The sequence below is a fragment of the Pituophis catenifer genome, unplaced genomic scaffold (genome assembly GCF_029215685.1).
Source record: "Pituophis catenifer annectens isolate HBS135680 unplaced genomic scaffold, rPitCat1.0.hap2 SCAF_18, whole genome shotgun sequence".
Lineage (NCBI taxonomy): Eukaryota > Metazoa > Chordata > Lepidosauria > Squamata > Colubridae > Pituophis > Pituophis catenifer.
Genome location: NW_027256898.1, coordinates 6,051,826 through 6,076,092, shown reverse-complemented (window position 1 = coordinate 6,076,092; position 24,267 = coordinate 6,051,826). Strand labels below are relative to the sequence as shown.

Here is a 24,267-nt window from a genome sequence, read left to right as displayed (position 1 = left end):
TTTTATCAGTCACAGCTGGCTTCGTTCATTTGATCTAAGAGAAATTGGGATTCGGTGATCTTGGTGTCAGCATTAGGGAAAAATCTTTACAGCTAGTCCTCGACCGATGCTCAGAATGGAGCCCAACATTTCTGTTGCTAAGCGAGACAGCTGCAAAGGGAGCTCTGCCCCCGTTTTACACATTTCTTGCCACAGTGGTTAAGTGAACCGCTGCATTTAAATTAGTAACGTGGTTGATGCCAAGTGTCTGAATTTTGACCGTGGGATCATGGCGATGTTGCAACGGTCGTAAGTGTGAAAAATGGTCATAAGTCTCTTTTTTTCTGTGCTGTTGTAACGGTCACTTAGGTGTTGTAAGCCGAGGGCTGCCTCCTCCACCCCAAAAAGTATATCAGAAGCAGTTCTTCCACAGTGCTAGAATAGTTTTCTTTTTATTGGAAGGCTCGCCTGATCAAACCACCTTTGCTCTTCGCAGAATTAAAACTGAAATGAGACCCAACCGCCCCCACGGTCGGATTTCAAAGTTATTTTGACCCAAGTAAAATGTTTGGGGTCGGCCCTAAGCTACGGACCTCTTCGCAATCCCTGCAGAAAATGACAACGCTGATTCGATTTCTGATTAACATTTCACCACATTTATTAGTATTATTTTCCCCCATCCACATTACAGAGAAGGGTATGTGTTGATTTTGTGGTTCATTCACATTATGAGTCTATTATCAAGCCCAGGATTTAAAGTACACACACACACAAACATTTTTACAACAGCATTATGATTTTTAAGGGTAGGTTGTGTAGAGGGAAGCAAAGTGCAGCTCTGCGGTTAAAAACCATGTGCGTGAAGGACTCTCTTTTTTTTTTGTTAACAGCTAAAATATGAAGAAAAAAATCAAATATTTCAAAGGAAAATATCATATAGGCACACACAAACATCGCATCATATGTAACTTGTAAATAAAGAGGAAAAAATCAGAAATAACAACATTGATGAGGGAAGATTTTTATAAGGGTATTTCTTATTCCAGCATGTATATTTTTTCCCACACTAAACAGAATATGTCACTGTCTGGAATCAACTTTCAATCATCATAGCCGAGTTTGGGTTTTCTTTATTTCCTGTAACTTCTCTTTTCCCCTTTCCCCTATTTCCAGTATTATTATTTTTTTAAAATTCACATTACACAGCTGAATTTTTTTTAAAAAAATGTTTCAAATTTCTGCTGGGGCAGAAATTTGAGCCGCAAAATTTATGGCTCGTTTCTTACTCTTGAATCAACAGTTCCGACTCGATCCAAATAGGGCGGTGTTTTCCAGACTTGACAACTTTTAAGATGAGTGGACTTCAACTCCCAGAAATCCCCAGCCAATCACGTGGTCTGGGGGATTCTGGGAGTTGAAGTCCGCCCGTCTTAAAGATGGCCAAGTTTGAAAAACACTGATTTAGTGGATGAAAAAAATCCTGTATATATATATATACAATGAGCTGCTAAGTGGAAACCACGGAAGACAAACCAGATTTGGGAGTTTACGGAGATCTGAAACAACTGTGTCCTGCTACTGGCCACGCAGGATAGACCTCCTTTGGGCTGCAAAGGAGTTTTACCTTCCTGATGGCCAAAATAAACCCCTCGACATAATCAGTCTGCGTGGCTTACATGATTGGATGCTCTAACCACAATTTCAAAAAAAATAAAAATAAAAAATCCATGCTTGTAGAAAACTACCGTTTCCCCAAAAATAAGACATCTCCTGAAAATAAGCCATCCCCGAAAATATTTAACCGGTCGCTGCCATTTCCTCTGATTAGGGTTAGGGAGACAGAGCTGGAAATCAGGTAAGACGGCAAGAGGAGCTCCGTCTTGCTCCACGCGCCCCAAAATAATAAGCCCTCCCCGAAAATAAGGCCAAGCGCTTATTTCGGGAGTTCAAAAAAATATATAAGACAGGGTCTTATTTTCGGGGAAAGACGGTAGTATGCCATCGTGAAGGTTTGCCAAGCATTTGTTATCTGCGTGGGAGAGGGTGTGTTTGGGGTTTTTTTTTTGATGTAGGCATACGAACCATCCAGCACGTCTAAAGTAAACTGTTCAATGATCCAGCATTTTAGAAAGTTACATTCTGAGGTCATTTTAGCAGACACAGTTGGTTTGAAATGTCCACACGGTTTAACAACGATGGCTCATATTTGCAACTGAGAAAGTACTTCAGTGGGTTTCATCGACGAGGCACTTAAGGTGGGATCAGACCCCCCCAAATCCTGAACAGTGTTATTTCAAGTGAGCCAGACTGCGGTACTAAGAAAGCTGGGCGAGGTAGGACTCATCAGTTTTTTTTTTTTAAAAAGAATTATCTAAAGATATAGGCCAATGATGGCAAACCTAATGGCACGAGTGCCAGAAGTAGAACGCAGATCCCTCTCTGTGGGCACGTGCGCCGTTGCCAGCTGCTCTTTTGGTTTCCGGCGTGCCGGACAGCTAGTCTTCGCAAATGCCAGAGCACCAGAAAATGTCCTGAAAAATGTCTGTTTTGGGGCCATGTTCACGCCATTTCTGGGCCGTTTTCAGCCCAAAAAAGGCCTGAAAACAGCCCAAAAATGACCTGAAAACGACCCGAAAAATGGCCCAAAAACGGCCTAAAACAACCTGAAAACACCCCCAAAAAATGGCCTGGAAAACGGCAAAAAAACAGGCATGCATGCACCAAACAGCTGATCTTCGGTTTTCCATTATGCAAATGTGCACCGGCCAGCTGGTCTTCGGATTTCCGGCACTCTGACGCTCGTACATTCATGCGCATTCCGGTTTGGGCCCTTGGTGCCAAAAAGGTTCGCCATCACTGATATAGGCCTTCATGTAAATTCATTTTTAGGGAAAGAAAAATCTGGCCCGTTTAATAGCACCCCTCCACTTCTTTGCGGAGCCCCCGTCTCTCACTGCCTCCCAAAACTGGAGCAAGGGCTAAAAAAACAGGACATCATCGGAGCTAAGAAATGAGAAGCAGGCCTCAGGCTCACGTACAAACCGCCGCGCAGTGGTGTCAGCCATCGATTCAAAGCCGAGCCGTATCTGTGGCTTCCCAGAGGCACCAGTTCTGGTTGAAACCAGAGCTACTTGCCAAATGGGCTTTGCTGTCACTCCATTAACCTCTTTATGTCATTTGCAGAAGCTCAGTGTTGAGTTCACCAGTTTTCTGCAAGTCACAAAACAAACCAGGAACCTGTGGTTATTTGGGCCGGTAAGCTGGTCACTTTGCAAAATTCAAACCGGGCATGCAATGGGATTCCACCAGGTGGGAGACAGCAGCTAAAACCGCAGCCAGCTTTCCAAGCTGCCCCCTATTCCTGCTCTCTCCCCACTCCATCCTTGTGCCAATCAATCTTTGACGGGCTCCTGCGCGTATCTCTGCAAAGGAGCCAGAATGACCCCTGCGTTCTGGTCTTCGGTTTCTGCGGTGTACAGATTGTGCTGCTTGATGTAGGACTGGACCGAGTCAGGCACCAGGTACCGTATGCTCTGGCCCCTCCTGAGGGCTCTCCGTATCTTGGTGGCCGAGATGTCGTTGGTGATCCATTCCTCCACCAGGTCAATGTTCTCCTTGTGCTTCCACAGCGTGTCCGACTCGTAGATGAACTTCTGGGCGTGGTTCCCCAGCCTGTTAACGCAAACCATGCCATGCTTCGAAACAATTTCCTGGATATCTTCCGGCTTCCAGAGATTGGGCACTGCGAAGGATTCCAGAACATCTGTTCCACACAGAATCTTCAGCTGGGGGAGGCCTGGAGGAGACAGGACACATAGGGAAGGAAGTTGGATAGTTGTTCTGTCCCCGTCCCACAAGCGCACACAAACAGACAGCCGGGGGTTAAATAAACTGGCAGACAACCAATTCTTCTGATAAGAAGCTTGGCAGCAACCCAGTAGCTGCTTGACAAGAACTTTACTCAATAAACAAAATACCCACAGTCAAGAATTGTCCAGTTCGTAAAATAAATCCAAGGCCGATAATGTTGTTTCCAAAGATGCAATGTGACTCGATAGTAGTTAGTTTTGTCCATCACAGAGTCTGAATGGCCACCTCACCCCCTTTTATACCCTGTGGGGTGTGGTCCAGTGACTCAGCCTAATCTCTGGCACGCCTTTTCTTCTGTTGCGCGCGCTTATCTCTGCGACACTGCCGAGGATCCAGCCAAGACTCATTACCCTCATCACTGTCCACCTGTGACTGTGTGGACATGCTTGGCCCCGGCCCTATCTCTTGCCCTTTGGCGGACACCGAAGGCATTGCCAGAGAGGAGGGTCCTGGAGAGGGAGGCCTTGCCAACTCCTCTCCTTCATTCTCGGAGTCCTCTCCTGTCGATGACCAGGCTCAGGTAACGGAACCACAACAATAGTAGAGCACCGGGCAGGAAAACCAGCAACATTTTGCTTCCCAAAGGTTGAAATTCTGCAGCAATAAATGAGGAACACCATCCGCTGATGATGCAGGGTTTCCTCGAACTGGAGATGAGGGGCGTATACCGTATTTTTCAGAGTATAAGATGCTCCGGAATATAAGACACATCTTAGTTTGGGGGGAGAAAAATAAGAAGGAAAAAAAAAATACTGCCTCTGCCTACCAGCATCCATCGGTATTCATCTGGCTAGCGTCCTTACCAAACAGCCTGGTGAGCTTCAGCACATGAGCCTGATTCAGCAGGAGCAGCTGATTGGCGGGTGGATCAGCCTCCTGGAATACCCCCAATCAGCTGTTCCCAGAGGTGCACTTTAGCAACAGGTTCGCTGGTTGTGAATGCGCATGGGCCTTGTTGGAGCAGATAAAAGGTTCAAGGTTCCCCTCGCACATATGTGCTAGTCATTCCCGACTTTAGGGGGCAGTGCTCATCTCCGTTTCAAAGCCGAAGATCCCGCGCTGTCCGAAGATGTCTCCGTGGTCAAGCGGCCGGCATGACTCAACGCCAAAGGCGCATGGAACGCTGTGACCTTCCCACCAAAGGTGGTGCCTATTTTTCTACTTGCATTTTTATCTGCTTTCGAACTGCTAGGTTGGCAGAAGCTGGGACAAGTCACGGGAGCTCACCCCCGTTACGCGGCACTTAGGGATTCGAACCGCTGAACAGCCGACCTTTCGATTGACAAGCTCAGTGTCTTAGCCACTGAGCCACTGTATCCCTGGGGCAGATAGGCAGCTTCAAAAGTGCAGCTTATTGTCGCAAGGGAGCAGCTGTTCCAGGTTGACATTTTGGCCTCTGCGTCTTGCTTTTTCACACTCCGAAAGCTCCGTTTGAGAGGATGCACGGAAGCCAAAGGGTGGGGGCCGGCAGGAGGGCGAGCTACATTTGGTGTATAAGACGCACCCAAATTTTCATCCTCTTTTAGGGGGGAAAAATGTGTGTCTTATACTCCAAAAAATACGGTAAATTTAATAAAGAAAGAAAATAAATCATTGCTATAAGTGCCGGCCACCAGACCAGCTTGGCCAACATTGATGGTAGGTTCAGCTTCAGGAAAGATTTTTTTTTATTTTATTTTAATTGAAAGCATCTGTCTGCCCAGGGCAGTGAAAACATTTTCAAATCACCTCTGGCACACTTGATTGTGTCAAGATGAACTCTGGAGATGCAAAATGCAGCAAGCGTTGCATTCAAGTGAACAGCCCGAGTATTTAAATGATCCTGTCATTTTAAAATTAATCTAGTTCAGGATTCCAAGGGGCACCTTTGGAAAGATAAGCTGTTGGGTATTTGGTTATGAAGAGGATTGTAGGGTAAGGAGCTGGCTGGGAATATCAAGCAGAAGTTAACCAGCCATCTAGAGGGAGGACGTACGTTGCCACTTGAAGATCGTGAATAGAGGAAAAGGCTGAACTAAGTTGCCTCCTAAATCTAAATCAGGGGTATCCAATCTTGTTGACTTTAAGATCTGTGGACTTCAACTCCCAGAATTCCCCAGCCAGCCATGGGAATTCTGGGAGTTGAAGTCCACAGGTCTTAACGTCAACCAGGTTGGACACCCCTGCTCTAAACGTCCTGGGGTTTAGAAAGAGAATTCACCGATACCAGTTTTCCCAGGTTGAGTAATATTCCGAATCTTCCTTGTTATTTACTGGTATCCATGGATAGAAAATAAAAATAGGAAATATATATTTATTTACTTTGTCGCATTTCTATGCCGCCCAACTCCCAAGGGAGATCCCATAGATCCAAATAAGACATAAATTGTGTTTACATACCTTCGATCAAGAAGGAATATCTGAGAATATACGAAGAGAGTTAAGATTTGGGTACTGTTGGAACGACGTTGAATTGCACAACTATCATGGACGTATTTTTGTTACAGGCGTATTTGTATTAGTATTTTCATATTTTAAATTTTAATAAAGGGTTTTTGAAAAGAAAAAAAAAGAAAAAGAAGAAAGAAAGAAAGAAAGAAAGAAAGAAAGAAAGAAAGAAAGAAAGAAAGAAAGATAACTCACATTTTCGTTTGGGTTGATTCATTCTAACAGGGAGTTGGCTCCCAGCTGCCCGCTTTCTTTTCCGGGTTGTTCTGTTTGGAAGACGGGCATCTTCCACGCTGTTGGCAGAATAGGAATGCTTCAGCTTCTGGTGATGATATCTACAGAACAGCATTGAAGAAAAGATACACTCGTAAATATACACAGCAGTACAGTGGTGGGTTTCAAATTTTTTTTTACTACCGTGGGTTCTGTGGGTGTGGCTTGGTGGGCATTGCTTGGTGAGTGTGGCAGGGAAGGATACTGGAAAAACTCCATTCCCTCCCCAATCCAGGGGAAGGTTACTGCAAAATCCCCATTTCCTCCCGATCAAGCTGGGACTTGGGAGGCAGAGAATAGATGGGGGCGGGGGCCAGTCAGAATTTTTACTACCGGTTCTCCGAACTACTCAAAATTTCCACTACCGGTTCTCCAGAACTGGTCAGAACCTGCTGAAACCCACCTCTGCAGCAGTACCGGAACAATCTGGTACTGAACGACGCTCTAGAGCACTGCACACCAGAACAACTAGACACAAGGACATTTTTTTTCCCCGAACGCCATCACTCTGCTAAACAAATAATTCCCTCAACACTGTCAAACTATTCACTAAGTCTGCATTAATATTACTATTAATCTTCTCATCACTCCTATTACCCATCTCCTCCCACTTACGACTGTATGACTGTAACTTGTTGCTGTATCCTTACGATTTATATTGATTGTTTCCTAGTATGATTTGATTGCTTATTTGTACCCTATGACTGTCATTAAGTGTTGTACCTTACGATTCTTGACGAATGTATCTTGTCTTTTTATGTACACTGAGAGCATATGCAGCAAAGATAAATTCCTTGTGTGTCTAATCACACTTGAACAATAAAGAATTCTGTTCTGTTCTTTTCTGTTCTGTTCTGTTCTATTCTACCTTTTCCTTCCAGTGTGACTTAAATGATTCCATGAAATGAAAATGAAAAGAATGTGCCTTGACTTTTTATGTACACTGAGAGCATATGCACCAAAGACAAATTCCTTGTGTGTCCAGTCACACTTGGCCAATAAAAAATTCTAATCTAATCTAATCTAATCTAATCTAATCTAATCTAATCTAATCAGTACAGCAATACTGAAGTTCTTTTCATCATTTAAACCCATGTTTTATCTAGGGGCACAATACTGGACAGAAGCCTGGGAGAAAATTGTATCCTGTATTGGAGCATATATAAACTGATAAGATATAATATAAGCTTATAGGTATGTCTCTAGTCTAATGAAGAGAAGGTGGCATGATAGCAGTCTTCCAATATTTGAGAGGCTGTCACAGAGAAGGGGGGGGGGGCAAGCTATTTTCCAAAGCACCAGACGGCAAGACAAGAAACAATGGGTGGAAACTAATCAAGGAGAGAAGCAATCTAGAACTAAAGGAGAAATTTCCTGATGTTTAGGACAGTTAATCAGTGGAACAGCTTGCCTTCAGAACTTGTGGGTGCTCCAACATAGTAGTCTTTTAAATGGTATTTATCCATTTAAACGGTACCATTTATCTGAAATGGTATCGGGTCTCCTGTTTGAACAGGGGGCTGGACTAGAAGACCTCCAAGGTCCCTTCCGACTCTTGTTATTCTGTAATACTGCTTGCAATCCAGTCCCACAGGTGCAGGGGTGGGTTCTAAATTATTTTACTACCGGTTCTGTGGGCGTGGCTTATTTTGTGGGTGTGGCTTGGAGGTCATGTGACTAGGTGGGCGTGGCTAGCTGGTCAGAGTCATTTCTGGAAGGTCCTCGCCCTTACGACCAGTCCTCGCACTTACGACCCGACTCGTTTGTTTGCTTTTAACACTGATCAGCTGTAGGGCGGCCCTTTGAAGCCCCGCGGCAAGAGTTTAAACAGTTTTTTTCCCTCTAGTCATCAGCTGGGACTCAGGAGGCAGCAATAGATTGGGGGTGGGGCCAAATAAAAGGTAAGAATAACGTGGGGGGTGGGGGGTGGGGGGTGGGAGGGCGGGGTGGGGAGAACCGGTTCGGTGATGTCATATCGCTACCGGCTGGGCCGAACCGGACCGAACCGGGAGGAACCCACCACTGCACAGGTGTCTATTAAAAATAGACACACTGGGCTTGAGGCTTTACTGGTATGATGGGCTGAGAAACTCTGAACAAAGGCCCACAACATGGATTTCGTGCAAGATGAGCAAAAATGCCCAGTCCCGGCCAATACCTGAGGACTTGGATAGTTTCTTGCCACTCTTTTTGGTTGCTTTCCCAGTCGTCGACTTCCAGCCAGTCCGAGTTTTCCGCTGCGAGTCTTGCCATGGCCACCCGGTGACTGGCGCTGACCAGGCCCTTCTTCAGATAGGCGTCCCCCACAGGCGAAATGATCCCTCGGACCACTTTGTATTTCCCTGCCGGAGCCGATACATTAAAAAAACCTGGGTGTTGCTGTCGTTGGAGGGCCCAACCAGCATCAGACAAGCCTGCTTTAAATCACCATTTAGCGATAAAGCTCCCTAGGTCATCATGGACCCGTTTTTCCTCTCTCCCTTCTTGCTTTAAATTACCAGCATTCTATCTAACAAGCATGGGTTCACTGCCTTAGAAGAGTGAGGAAAATCCTCAGGGACGACTCTCACCCTGGTCACCCACTTCTTTACCCTCGTGCCATCGGGAAGGAGATATAGAAGCGTAGCACAAACAGGCTGAAGAACAGTTTTTAATCCGTGGGCTGTCAGACTCCTGAATGAGAAATCAACATAAGAGCCTTGGTAGTACAGTGGTCTAAGGCACCCTGTAATTAAGACCAGCTGCCTGCAATTACTGCAGCTTCGAATCTCGCCAAGGCTCAAGGTTGACTCAGCCTTCCATCCTTTCTAAGGTAGGTAAATTGAGGACCCAGTTTGTGGGGGCAATAAGCTGACTTTGTATAAATATACAAAAGTATGAAGGCTATTGCTTAGCGCATTGTAAGCCGCCCTGAGTCTCCGGAGAAGGGCGGCATATAAATCAAATTAAAAAAAAAAACAAAAACATCATAACTACGTAGTATGATGGACTGCAGGGCCGGCGCAACGTGTAACATGTTCACGCAAGTGCAATAGGACTGGGTGTTTTGTTAATATGATTTATTGGGTTAGGGGTTTTCTATCTTCACTGTGAGTTGTATGGTGTTGGTGGGGGGGGAGCGTGCACTGAGGGAGCTCAACCGATCTCATTGTGCACTGACAATAAAGATTAGAATTTGAATTTGGAATTTGCGTTAGAAGTTGTTCCTTAAATGGCATAAGAGGAGGGAGGGAGGGAGGGAGGGAGGGAGGAAGGGAGGGAGCGAGGAAGGAAGGAAGGAAGGAAGGAAGGAAGGAAGGAAGGAAGGAAGGAAATCTGGAGTTTAAGAGGAAGGAAGGAAGGAAGGAAGGAAGGAAGGAAGGAAGGAAGGAAGGAAGGAAGGAAGTCTGCAGTTTAAGAGGGAGGGAGGACGGAAGGAAGGAAGTCTGGAGTTTAAGAGGGAGGGAGGGAGGGAGGGAGGGAGGGAGGGAGGGAGGGAGGAAGGAAGGAAGGAAGGAAGGAAGGAAGGAAGGAAGGAAAGAAAGAAGGAAGGAAGGAAGTCTGGAGTTTAAGAGGGAGGGAGGGAGGAAGGAAGGAAGGAAGGAAGGAAGAAGGAAGTCTGGCATTTAAGAGTGAATGAGGGAGGGAGGGAGGGAGGATAGATAAAAGAAGGGAGGAAGGGAGGGAGAGAAGGCTGCTGAGGGTAAAAAATATAGCAATGCACTGCAACTACCTGTGATTCCTACTCATTATTAGTCATGCATTTCTGGCACATAAGAGTGAAAAACAGTCACCTTAGAAATTAGGAAAGAAAAGCCCCAGAGCCGAAAGAGTTGCAGACCAGCAGTTACAACAGGCTCTGTAGTAAATCAAACTTATTTGTTTGCTTATTTGTTCCCTATGACTATCACTAAGTGTTGTATCTTATGATTCTTGATGAATGTTCTTTTTTTTTATATACACCGAGAGCGTGTATATATACACCAAAGACAAATTCCTTGTGTGTCCAATCACACTTGGCCAATAAAGAATTCCATTCCATTCCATTCCATTCCATTCCATTCTATTCCATTCTTCATTCCAATATTCTATTCTATTCTATTCTATTCTATTCTATTCTATTCTATTCTATTCTATTCTATTCTATTCTATTCTATTCTATTCTATTCTCAAACTGCCCTCCCTTTGAACGAGAGGCGGCAGAAAATGAGACTCGTGGGTGACAGATTCCTCTTCAGGAACATCCACAGCAATTCTCCCCCCCTCTAGATACGTCCTATGACAGGTTTTGTCATCCAGCCCCCACAGGTTAGGGATAATGGGAATTGTAGTCCAAAGCACCTGGAGGAAACTTCTCAACGAAGCCCCCAGTTTTACCTGTTTCCTGCAGGTGATCTCTTGCCAATTCGAAAAGCCGAAGGTGCATGTTGGTGATGGGATTGAAGGAACCGCACGCCAGCAAGATCACTTCAGTCTGGTTTTCGGAATCCTCCATCGGCCTAAACTGGAGCCCCTTTTGCCGGGGAAGATGCGAGGCACCTGCTTCAAGGGAGAAGGGAAAAAAAGGAAAGTTTTTTTTTTAAAAAAAGAAGAAAAACTATTTTCATTTTCCACTGGAACAAAAAAACAAAACAGTAAGAGAAGTTGTTTCCTTCATACTACCCTGTTTCTCCGAAAATAAGACCCAACCGGAAAATAGGTCCTAGCATGATTTTTCAGGATGCTCGTAATATAAGCCCTACCCCCCCCAAAATAAGCCCCAGTTAAGATTGTCAGCCAGATGGGTGCATTTAGTACCGTATTTCCCTGAAAATAAGACCTAACTGGAAAATAAGCCCTAGCATGATTTTTCAGGATGCTCGTAATATAAGCCCGACCCCAAAAATAAGCCCCAGTTAAGATCGTCAGCCAGATGGATTCATTTAGTACCGTATTTGCTCCCAAAATAAGCCCTAACCAGAAAATAAGCCCTCATGCGTCTTTTGGAGCAAAAAATTAATATAAGACCCGGTCTTATTTTCGGGGAAATATGGAAGTATAGAAAGCCAGTCAGTTCCACGCAACAGAAGATGAAAGGAAACCCTGAAATTTTGCTATCTTCTGATATCACACCGTCTCCTGCAACAAGGCGATGGCAAATTTGGTAGAAAGAGAGCAGTTATATCAGCCTGCTCTCTGAAGAAAAAACAAGTTTCTGGTCCTCAGGAATACGCAGCTAAGTGACTGTTAAATTCAGGCTTCGCCAATATTTTGGAAATGCCCATTTTAATGTGGTTTTGGCTGCTACAAAGCAGAGGGGCCATTTCTGTGCAAATACAATACAATACAATTCTTTATTTATTTATTTATTGGTTCGATTTATATGCCGCCCTTCTCCGGAGACTCAAGGCGGCTTACAATGCGTTAAGCAATAGCCGTCGTACTTTTGTATATACCTGCTTAGTAGGGCTTTTGCCCCCCCCCCAAGCGGTGTTCTTTTTTATACAAAGTCAGCTTATTGCCCCCCCACAATCCGGCTCCTTTGTTGGGCAAGTGTGATTGGACACCCAAGGAATTTGTCTTTGGTGCATAAGCTCTCAGTGTGCATAAAAAGACAAGATACATTCGTTAAGACTCATAAGGTAAAACCCTGAGTGATAGTCATAGGGTACAAATAAGCAATTGAATCGTACTAGGAAACGGTCAATATAAATCGTTAATACAAGCCACTAAAGGACAACAGGGGTTAAACAGATGGAATGACTGTTTTCCAGATAGTTTAGGAACATCATTACAGTACCGTCATAATTTGATCGCTTTTGCGGGGATTAATAATATTTCACTCTTCGTTTCCCCATCCGCCCCCCCCTCCGCTGAATAGATTTCCCAAGGCTGTGTTTCTAAAATTGCATTGCTTTTAATTTCACTTCTTCGTTAGGTCAACCATGACAGAAGCCAAAAAAAAAAGAAGAAGAAGAAGAAGAAGCAATCAAACCCAGATCTGGGTTTAATTCCAGCCTTGCGCATTTGCCAAAGCAAAAAAGCCAACGTCTGAATAATGAATACAGGTAAAATGATCTCCACCTGTCGCAGGTATATAAAAATACCTGCCTCTGGGGCTAGGCAGCAGCAACGCGTAGATTGAAGGGAGGTGGGGGATGCTTCTTAAGGCGGAAAAGGGATCCAATTCCTTCCCCAGAGAGAGAGAGAGAGAGATCATCAGCTGAAGCACAGATGATCACCTGGCGATCCAGGTAAGATGGGGGCGGCAGACAAAGGAAGAAAAAAAATGCGGACATCCGACCCCTCCTTTATCCCAGGGATCCCATAAACTGGGAAGACTCCAGTGCACTCTTCACGTGTACAGGAGCATCTGGGAGGGATGACGTCCCGGAATTCCAAAGGTGAGTGCCGAGTGGGAATTCCTGGAGCTGTCATCCCAACACAATTGGGAGGGGCAACAGGTTGAAGGAGGTTGAGTCGCAGGGGTGGGAGTCTACCGGTTCCGACCGGTTCGTAGCTCCAACGATCGGCTGGGAGCGAACCGGTTCGCTCCGACTATCAGCTGGGCCCGCCCGCCTGCCCCTACGTTTTACTTACCTTTATCTTCGCAGCTGATTAGCATGGCGGATTGCTGTGCATCAGCTGTTTTTATTCCCTACCACTAATGTGGAAGGTGATTTTTTTTTTATTGAACTGTGCACGCGCGCACAACGCACGCAATCTCTGAACCGGTTGTTAAACTGGAAGGATCGCACCATTGGTTGAGCGGGTCAGACAAGGAGACTACCCTAGTAAGAACAGCCAGCATGGATCAAAATAGACCTTCCGTATAGAGCAGTGATGGCTAACCTTTTTTTGAGGGAGGGGGTCATGTGCGTGTGTGCCCATACCTATAATTCAATGTGCCCCACGCATGCGCACGCTCCCCCGGTTTTTGGCACGCGATGGCACAGTGGACCCGGTAGGCCTGTTTTTCACCCTACCCAGGTTCCAGAGGCTTTCTTGGAGCCTGGGGAGGGTGAAAAGAGGCTTCCCCATCCCTCTAGAGGCCCTCTGGAGGCCAGAAAAGGCCTGTTTGCTGACTTCCAGTGGGCCCGGAAGGCCCAAAAATCAGATGAACGCGCTGGAGCTGAGCTAGGGCAACGCTCGTGTGCCCACCAATATGGCTCCGCGTGCCACCTGTGGCACGCGTGCCATAGGTTCGCCATTACGGGTACAGAGCTTCCGTATAGGTAGTCCTCAACTTACGACACGAATACAACAGTTTGTTTAGTAACTGTTCGAAGTTACAACGGCACTGAGAAAAGTGACTCGTGGACGTTTTTCACGCAACCGTTGCAGCATCCCCACAACCGCAAAATTCAGGCACTTGGCAACTCATATTTATGACGGTAATAGAGTCCCAGGGTCGCGTGATCCCCTTTTGCGAACTTCTGACAAGCAAAGTCAATGGGGAAGTGGTGGGTTGCCCCCGGTTCACACCGGTTCTATAGAACCGGTAGTAAAACCGGTGGGAGGCTCCGCCCACCGACCCCAACATCATCAAAATGCTTATGCGCTTGCGCAGAAGAGCGCATGCGTGCGGCCCCGCTACAAACCAGTAGTAAAGCTAAGTAGAACCCACCCCTGCTGTTACTGACTAAACAACTGCAGTGCTTCATTTAACAACTGTGGCAAAAAAAGGGCATAAAATGCGGCAAAGCTCAGCAACAGAACATCTCACTCAGCAACAGAAATTTGGGGCTCAATTGTGGTCGTAAATCAAGGATGCCCTATGAGGCGAGGTGGCGCACTGGTTAGAGTGCAGTACTGAAAGCTACTTCAGCTGACCGCTAGCTGTAGCTCAGCAGATCAAATCTCACCAGGCTCAAGGTTGACTCCGCCGTCCATCTTTCCGAGGTGGGTAAAATAAGGACCCAGATTGTTGGGGGGCAAGAGGTTGACTCTGTAAACCGCTTAGAGAGGGCTGCAAAGCACTGTAAAGCGGTATATAAGTCTAAGTGCTATTGCTATATTCAGAAGCCCCTTTCCTCTGACGGCCGAGGACACAAGAGGTAGCAGAGCGGTCCTCAGTCAAAGCCAGAATTCACACGCCAGGTTTGTGGCTTAGAACATTGTGGTTTGTGAACCATGATAGCAAGGTTAGTGTGTGGTGTATGAATTCAGACCATTTGTGGCTCACAAGAGAATGGCTTTAGTGCAAAGCTGATCTGTCCCCGTCCACACACACACACAAACACAGCCAGCCGAGGGTTAAGGAAACACTATGGCACACACCCAGGTCTTTATCTCCAACTTGGCAGCGATTTACACACTGTCTGCCAAGTGAGTTTATTTCCACAAAACAGAAAGATAAGATACTTAGCGTACAAAAAGTCCAATCAGAATAATATTTCTCTCAGCAGTTCCGGACGAGGCTTTAGTGACTATCCAAGGTTTACTTTTGTTCGTCACAAGGATCACTGGCCACCACCCTCTATTATATAGTCTCTGGGGTGTGGTCCAGTGACTCAGTTCTAATCCCTAGCACGCCTCCTGAGCTGCTGCAATCGTTTATCACGCCTTCGGAGGCGTGCGTCCAGGAATGATGTCTCTCCCTCGCTCTCATCCGAGCCACCTGTCTCCCTGTTAATCTCCTCTCCCTCGGCCGGCACCTGAGACAGTGCCAGAGGGGAGGGGCCTGGAGAGGGAGGCCTGGCTGACTCCTCTTCCTCATGCTCGGAGCTTTCTTCCTCCGATGGGACAGGCTCAGAGGGCGGGGCCACAACAAAAGCATCAACCCAGCTAAAACCTGGCTTGTTTTACATATGTAAATATTTTTAATTAATCGCCCTTCTAGATTTCATTTGGAAAACGTCGTATATGTGAAAGACAATATTCCACTATCATGGACCAGCTTTTCCTTAGATAAAACATAGTGGCAAAGACAGGCCTTTAACATGGCATTTACAATTGTACAATTAAAGAACTCAATTCTACAATCCCTGGATGTCTTTTTTTGCCAGGTTTTTGACGGATCTGCTATGATTCACTTCTGCCTGGCTCACGCTGCCTATCACTTCAGCCGATGGCTCCCAAAACACCTCCAGTTCAGACTGTAAGCTGCCACAACTTGGCGTTTTAACTCAGGCACAGTATTAAAGCTTGTGATGATGCATTCTGACTGCTTGTATTTTTATTTTGCCCAGTGAGAGCACCATCCTAGTTACAGAGGTTAGCATTAAGTGGGAAAAGAATGAATTCTTCTCTATTCGTAATTCTGTGTGAAAAGTCTTCTTTGACACCGTCAGAAGTGTCCAACAAGCAGACTGCATTTGCATCTGTTTTAAACCAGGCTTAAAAACGTCTACGGGCCATGGGTGGCTCAGTGACTAAGATGCTGAGCTTGTCGATCGAAAGGTCGGCAGTTCAGCGGTTCGAATCCCTAGTGCCGCGTAACAGGGTGAGCTCCCGTGACTTGTCCCAGCTTCTGCCAACCTAGCAGTTCGAAAGCACGTAAAAAATGCAAATAGAAAAAATAGGAACCCCCTTTGGTGAGGAAGGTAACAGCGTTCCGTGCGCCTTTGGCGTTGAGTCATGCCGGCCACATGACCAAGGAGATGTCTTCGGACATCGCTGGTTCTTCGGCTTTGAAACAGAGAGGAGCACCGCCCCCTAGAGTCAGGAACGACTAGCACGTATGTGCCAGGGGAACCTTTACCTTTACCTTTACCTAAAAACTTCTGTATCCCACCCATATGGCTTGCCACTTGGACTTATAACTTTGTCCAATCTTTTGGGTAAGTTTTCACTTGCTGAAATTACCGTGTTTCCCCGAAAATAAGACCCTGTCTTATATTTTTTTTGAACCCCGAAATAAACGCTTGGCCTTATTTTCGGGGAGATCTTAATTCTTTGGGGTGCGTGAAGCTTGCTATCTTACTTACTTACTTACTTACTTACTTACTTACTTACTTACTTACTTACTATCTTGCTATCTTACCTGATTTCCAGCTCTGTCTAACCAGAGGAAATGGCGGGGACAGGCTGTGCATGCGTTTAAATATTTTCGGGGAAGGCTTATTTTCGGGGGGCAGCTTATTTTAGCACATGCGCTTTTAATAATTTTAAATTTTGTATTGGTATGTGTTTTAGTTCTGGCTGTGCACCGCCCTGAGTCCACTAGGAGAAGGGCGGTATACAAATAAAATAAAATAAATAAATAATAAATAAAAGCCCGATTGGGCTTATTATCAGGGGAGGTCTTATTTTAGGGGAAACGGGGTACAAGGATGAAATTCACTGCTCAACACTGCTTGCCACTAATTATCGAATGTAGAGAATTATGATAATATATTTCCAAACAATAAAGGTACTGATAAGTCTCTCTCTCGTTTTTTATTTCTTTGTTCTTTTCGCCAGGCAACTCGTGATTTTTGCCCTTGGGATTGCCATCCTTCTTCTCCAATTCTACGTCCTGCTACGGTATTAAGCGCAATTTTATTCTTTTTCTTTTTCCTCTGATATTCCCTTTACATGCTTCCGTACCTTCAAGAACACGGGGGCAGCCGACTGGAATATCCGGAGGAGCTCTTGAGAAGAGAGAAGTTGCAGCCTGTCCCATGAGTGTTTGGGGTGGGGTTGGATTGGATTTATTTTGGTTAAAGTCCCTGGTAGAGATTTAACAGATGACTTCCTGCTTTTTCCCCCAGAGGTTCAAATTCCAAAGTTGAAGGGCTGGAAATTTAAGGGAAGGCTGTGGTGGGACAGATATTTTAGACTATACTGATAGTAAAACGATCACCAGGCCTTGAAAGCACTGCCTAATGAAGACTCTTTAAATTAGCATTAGGAAATTAGGTACATGTTGGAAGTGGAAGGGAAGGGAAGGGAAGGGAAGGGAAGGGAAAGGAAAAAGGAAAAAGGGAAAAGGGAAAGGGGAAAAGGAAAGGAAAGGGAAGGGAAGGGAAGGGAAGGGAAGGGAAGGGAAAGGAAAGGAAAGGAAAGGAAAGGAAAGGAAAGGAAAGGAAAGGAAAGGAAAGGAAAGGAAAGGAAAGGAAAGGGAAGGGAAGGGAAGGGAAGGGAAAAGGGAAGGGAAAAGGGAAGGGAAGGGAAAAGGGAAGGGACAGGAAATTACAGGAAAGGAAAGGAAAAGAGGAAGATGGAAGGGAAGGAAAGGAAAGGACAGGAAAAGAGGAAGATGGAAGGGAAAGGGAAGGGAAGGAAAGGGAGGAGGAGGGAAGGGGAGAGAAGGGGAGGGAAGGGAAGAGGGGCGGGAAGGAAAAGAAAGGAAAGGAAAGGGAGGTGGAGGGAAGGGGAGGGGAGGAGAGGGAAGGGAAGGGAAGGAAGAGAGAGGAGGAAAGGAAAGGGAGGAGGAGGGGCGGGAAGGGAAGGGGAGGAGGGAAGGGAAGGGAAGAGGGGCGGGAAGGGAAGGAAAGGGGGAAGGAGGGAAGGGGAGGAGGAGGGAAGGAAAGGAAAGGGGAGGAGGGAAGGGAAGAGAAGGGAAGGGAAGGAAGAGAGAGGAGAAAGGAAAGGAAAGTTCAGACAGGTCTAGAAATATGCAGATTGCACATGTAAATAAAGGTGAGAAACAAAGGAATTTCCCAGTGGGAAAGGCAAAGTGCCTGGCACTAGCAGAAATGAGGCCAAGTGCGAAGTTAAAGGTAAGGTAAATCTATTCAGAGGTACATATAATAATATACTGCACATTCAGCAGAATTCAGCAGAGCCTGCCAACAGGGGAAAGATAACTCGTGAGCAAAAGGCTTTTGTATAAAATATCAGAATTGTGCCTTCCAACTTAACGCCCAAAAACCTGCCATTTGTGAACTTGGAACACATGGTTACTGGCCCACCTTCCCACCCCCACCCCTCCAAAAAAATCTTGTTTTTCAGACCTAAATCTTCTCACTACTGCAACCAGCCCCTTCTCTACAACCTGGTGGGAAGCATCATCCTGACGTTCTTCGCTACGGGTGCGTGAAGGCTTCCAGCAGCTCTCCAGAGCATCAGGAGAGGACGACTGTGGTTCTTTCGGCTCCACAAATAAAAACATTTGTGCGGCAGAAAATGACAAGGGGAGGGGGGCGCGTGTATACCCAGGGGTGGGCTTCAAAAATTTTACCAAGGGGTTCTCTGCCCGGTTGCTGGGTGGGCGTGGCCTAGTTGGCCTCATGCGCCACAGCCAGGGGGGGGGTGTTTTTGCCCTCCCCAGGCTCCGGAGGCTTTTTTTGAGCCTCCAGGAGGGCAAAAACAGGCTCCGGAGGCCCTCTGGAGGCTGGAAACGGGCCCTTCCTGAACTTCCAGTACAGTGCTGAAATCCAAATTTTTTTATTACCGGTTCTGTGGGCATGGCTTGGTGGCTGTGGTGTGGCTTGGTGGGTGTGGCAGGGGAAGGATACTGCAAAATCCCCATTCCCACCCCACTCCAGGGGAAGGATACTGCAAAATCTCCATTCCCACCCCACTCTGGGACCAGCCAGAGGTGGTATTTGTCAGTTCTCTGAACTACTCAAAATTTCTGCTACCGGTTCTCCGAACTACTCAAAATTTCCACTACCAGTTCTCCGAACTACTCAAAATTTCCGCTACCAGTTCTCCGAACTACTCAAAATTTCCGCTACCAGTTCTCCGAACTACTCAAAATTTCCGCTACCAGTTCTCCGAACTACTCAAAATTTCCACTACCGGTTCTCCGAACTACTCAAAATTTCCACTACCAGTTCTCCGAACTACTCAAAATTTCCAGTACCGGTTCTCCGAACTACTCAAAATTTCCAGTACCGGTTCTCCAGAACCTGCCAGAACTTGCTGGATTTCACCCCTGTTCCAGTAGGCCCCTTTTTCACCCTCGGCGAGCCTCCGCACGCACCCTGCACTTACCTGCATCCAAAACGGGCTGCGTGGGGACTCCTGGGAGGGGCTGGGCGGGGTGAGCCAGGAGTGGGATTTGGGGGCTCTCCGAACTGCACAGAATCTTAGCTAGAGTTTCCCCCGAACCCCTGCGAACCCCCAGCAGCCCATCCCTGGGTATACCACATGTGAACAGACTGCCATGGAGGCCATTCAGGATTGCACAAAGCTCTACCTGTCGCTCCTGCCTGCATGCCCATCCCCATAAGCTAATTCTCCCCCTTCCTCTCTTTTTAGGGCTGGCTTTGATCTTAGCCCTGACGCCGCACATCCCATGGGAGCTGAGAGCCACAATCTCGGTTTTTGGACTTGCCTCTTTTGCAGAAGGCGCTTATATCACTCTACTCACTGCCTTGGCCCCACAATGCGTATGTAGCTCATGTCTCCATCAGATTTCCTCCCACTGTACAAGTAGTCCATGACTTAGCAATAGCACTTAAGACTTATATACAGCTTCACAATGCTTTCCAGCCCTCTCTAAGCAGTTTACAGAGTCAGCCCATTGCCCCCAACAATCTGGCTCCTCATTTGACCCACCTCGGAAGGATGGAAGACTGAGTCAACCTTGAGCCAATCGGTCAGGATCAAACTATTGGCAGTGGGCAGAGTTAGCCTGCAATAGTGCATTCTAATTACTGGGAAGGAAGGAAGGAAGGAAGGAAGGAAGGAAGGAAGGAAGGAAGGAAGGGCAGTTAAGACTTATCTATTGTTTCACAGTCCTTTACAACCCTCTCTAAACGATTTACAGAGTCAGCCTATTACCCCAACAATCTGAGTCCTCATTTTACCCATCTCAGAAGGATGGAAGGCTGAGTCAACCTTGAGCCTGGTGAGATTCGATCTGCCAAATTGCAGGCAGCCGGTGATCAGCAGAAGTAGCCTGCAGTACCGCACTCTTAACCACTGCGCCTCCGCGGCTCGCTTACGAACACCGTTGGCAAGCGAGACAGCGGTTATGTGAATTTTGCAACATTTGACGGCCTTTCTTGCCGCCGTTGTTAAGTGAGCCACCGCAGTTGTTAAGTGAATCACACGGTCGTTAAAGTGAATCTGGCGTCCCCATTGACTTGGCTTGTCAGAAGGTTGCAAAGGGGGAATCACGTGATCCCGGGACACTGCACCCGTCATAAATAGGAACCAACTGTCGAGCCTTTGAATTTAAATCACGTGACTATGGGGGGAATGCTGCAACAGTTGTAAGGCAAAAGAGCCTGGTGGCGCAGCAGACTAATAGCCTGTTATTATCATTCAGCTGCCTGCAATTACTGCTAGTTCGAATCTCTCCAAGGCTCAAGGTCGACTCAGCCTTCCATCCTTTCTAAGGTAGGTAAATTGAGGAGCCGGTTTGTGGGGGCAATAAGCTGACTTTGTATAAATATACAAAAGTATGAAGGCTATTGCTTAACGCATTCTAAGCCGCCCTGAGTCTCCGGAGAAGGGCAGCATATAAATCAAATTAAAAAAAACAATGTCTATTCTGAATCCTAAGAGAATTCTTCGCACGGGAGGGTAATTCTGAATATAGACCGCTTAAATTAAAATATTAGAAAACATTTTTAATTCCTTTATCATAAAGAATATATATATATATCTTTCCTAGGCCAGAACCACTCCTGAGCTCTATTACCTCTCGATGATTCTGTCAGTGGCTAGCATAATATCGGCCAGTAAGTATTGTGATTTCTCTTTATACAAGTTAAAGGTAAAGGTTTCCCTTGCACATATGTGCTAGTCGTTCCTGACTCTAGGGGGCGGTGCTCATCTCCGTTTCAAAGCCGAAGAGCCAGCGCTGTCCGAAGACGTCTCCGTGGTCATGTGGCCGGCATGACTCAACGCCAACTGTCTTGCTTAGCAAGGGGAAGTATGGGCTCAATGGTCGTCATAAGTCGAGGAACTATCTGTAATGCTGTGCCTGTGATTTATTTTTATTTTTTTTTGCATTTGGACAGAAAATACATATCATTCCTTCGCACTGCGGCACTTTCTCTCTTGCAGCCTATTTTTCCTTCTTGGGATTATTCTGGCTTGCCAATGTCATTTCTCCTGGACTGACGCTGGACAAGAAAGCCAAGACAGGAATCTGTTATGAACCAGTCTCTGAATGCGGCTGCCTGTGGCACATCTGACTGGCCATGTGTGACCACTGGCCCATGAAACAAATCTTTCTGCTAAAAGGATTCTACCTTGGTTTCATTTTATGAAATTTTATTTCACCTCATGATTGTTGACGAACGTATCTTGTCTTTTTATGTACACTGAGAGCATAGGCACCAAAGACAAATTCCTTGTGTGTCCAATCACACTTGGCCAATAAGGAATTCTATTCTATTCTATTCCATATTTTCTATTCTATTCTATTCTATTCTATTCTATTCTATTCTATTCTATTCTATTCTATTCTATTCTATTCTATTCTATTCTATTCTACTCTACTCTACTCTACTCTACTCTACTCTACTCTACTCTACTCTACTCTACTTTCTTTGTCAAGAGAAGACAAGAACATCCCTGGCACAGTGAAAGACCCGGAAGGCCACCAAGGGTGGAATTATGGAAGCCCCTTGTGATTCCAGGGACGGTTTAATTTAAACAAAGTTACAAGGTGGGCCCACTACAACTATTCCAAAGCAGCATTTTTTAAAAAAAATGTTTAGGTTTAGATAATTTCAGGATTAAATTCTAGGCAATATGTGTATCACCTCTCATGCAAGAAATTGAAGAAAAGGTATCTTTTCTCAATATACAATCGCCCTGGCTTGGAAAAATTGCCTTTTGAGGCTGCAGCCGAGAGGTGTGAAAACCAGAAAAAACATTTGTAGTTTTGCAGCACTGATTTTATGCCGTCCATCGATGTACAGTGTGAATGCCGCAGCCTAAATCTCCTCGAAGGGCATGGCAGAAGCTCCATAAAGCTTTCACACTATGATGTTGGAAAATGTATTTATTATGGCTGTTCACCGCCCTGAGTCCTTCGGGAGTAGGGCGGTATACAAATATGAAAAATAAATAAATAAATAAATAAATAAATAAATAAATAAATAAATAAATAAAATGTGCCACTGACTTATTCCACTATACAGTCACAAGCTGGATGACCTGTCATGTTATATAAGACCCTTAAATCAATAAATACTAATAAATAAATATCCTTTTCTTCTGTTGAGCAATGAAACAATGCTCCAATACCCTCAAAACAGATCCGTTCCGTGTTAAACTGCTCCAAGAATATGGCCTAAATTAAAGCAACCTACCCAATTATGAGCCTTGGTGGCGCAGTGGTCAGAGTGCAGTATTGCAGGCTACTTCTGCTGACTGCCTGCAATTTGGCAGTTCGAATCTCATCAGGCTCAAGGTTTACTCAGCCTTCTGAGGTTGGTAAAATGAGGATTTTACCAGATTGTTGGGGGCCATATGCTGACCCTGTAAACCGCTTAGAGAGGGCTGTAAAGCTATACGCTTAAGTGCTGCTTCTATTAATACCCTTAGTCAAAAAGAAATACATAAAAAGTGTTTTTACAGTTGCTCATCTCCACCGCAGCCCTATCTAGAAAAGACCCGATCTAGAAAAGCTTCATAAATGAATATTAGATTGTTGCTCCTGCTCTTGTAATAGAGACAGGGGAACCATGCCTAGTTCTCCATTTCCTTAGCATGGCCAAATCTGGGTATTATGAAACAAAGCTTCCAGCCACACCCGTCTAAATGATGGTGCCTAACAGATCCTGGCTGATCTAGAAAAGACTGGCAGGATCAGACCTCGTTAGCTCTCAGAGACAATAGATAAGAGAGCCGAAACTAAATGGGTAAAGAATAACACTTCCAGAAGATGCTAACACCAACAGCATCCTCACCTTGCAGGGGTCACCAGAAGAGTCGATCTGACTTTACTCGTCTAACTACATCCTGAAGACCAAGGACTGCTCGGTTTTTTTTTCTTACAGGAAATCAAGACGTTTATACAGGTAGTCCTCGAGTTACGACCACAACCCGAGTCCAAAATCTATGTAGCAAAACAGTGAGTTTGCCCAATTTTACGACTTTTCAGAATTGTTAAGTGAATCGTTGCATTTGTTCAGCTAAAAACACATTTTAAAACGTGTTTGGTTGTTAAAAGTGAATTTGGATTCCGCGTCGACTTTGCTTGTCAGAAGGTCGCAAAAGCTGATGGCACGACCCCCTGGGGACGCTGCGACCGTCATAAATGTGAGCCAGTTGCCAAGCGTCTGGATTTTGATCGCGTGACCGCGGGGGATGCTGCAACGGTCGTTAAGCGTGAAACACGGTCGCAAGTCTCCCTTTTTTTCCAGTGCCTTTACAACTTTTAGGGCGTTTAGGGAATCTGGCTTCCCCATTGACTTTACTTGCCAAAAGGGTCACAAAAGGGGATCACATCGCCCCAGGACACTGCAACCGTCGTAAATATGAGTCAGTTGCCAAGTGACTCTGAATTTTGATCATGCGACGATGCGGATGCTGCAGTGGTCCCAAGTGTGAAAAGCAGTCATAAAGCCACATTCTCCAGTGCCCTTGTAACGTCGAACGGTCACTAAACGAACCGTTGTAAGTTCGAGGACTACCTGTATTATTTCTTTTATTGGCTTCTGATTGGAATAAGCTATCATCGTGGCAAGGATCGCCCACTCCTCCTGCACCCGCCGACCCACCCCCTCCAAAACTGGGAGGCTCCCGAAAAGGACTGCCTTACCAGCCGGCAAGGATCGAAGAGATCGCGTCGCAAACGGCTTCAGCCCGGAACTGAAACTACTCGGTCGAAAGAGCCAAGAAGGCGGAGAAGCGGCTGGGAGCGAAAGCAGCGCTCTGATTGGCTCCCGCAGACAGGAAGTGACGGCATGTCCGACGCCCAGG

General features: G+C 45.9%; 1 protein-coding gene across 1 annotated transcript; it reads right to left on the bottom strand.

Annotated features, from left to right (window-relative positions):
* Positions 1–2,331: 2,331 nt before the first annotated feature.
* Positions 2,332–24,214, bottom strand: NMNAT1 (nicotinamide nucleotide adenylyltransferase 1). Its single transcript, XM_070956265.1, has 5 exons — positions 24,107–24,214; positions 10,906–11,070; positions 8,708–8,891; positions 6,472–6,611; positions 2,332–3,775 (listed from the first exon to the last, which is right to left on the bottom strand). The coding sequence occupies exons 2-5, from the start codon at positions 11,021–11,023 to the stop codon at positions 3,372–3,374; spliced, it is 846 nt and encodes a 281-aa protein (XP_070812366.1). The 5' UTR covers positions 11,024–11,070; positions 24,107–24,214; the 3' UTR covers positions 2,332–3,371.
* Positions 24,215–24,267: the final 53 nt, after the last annotated feature.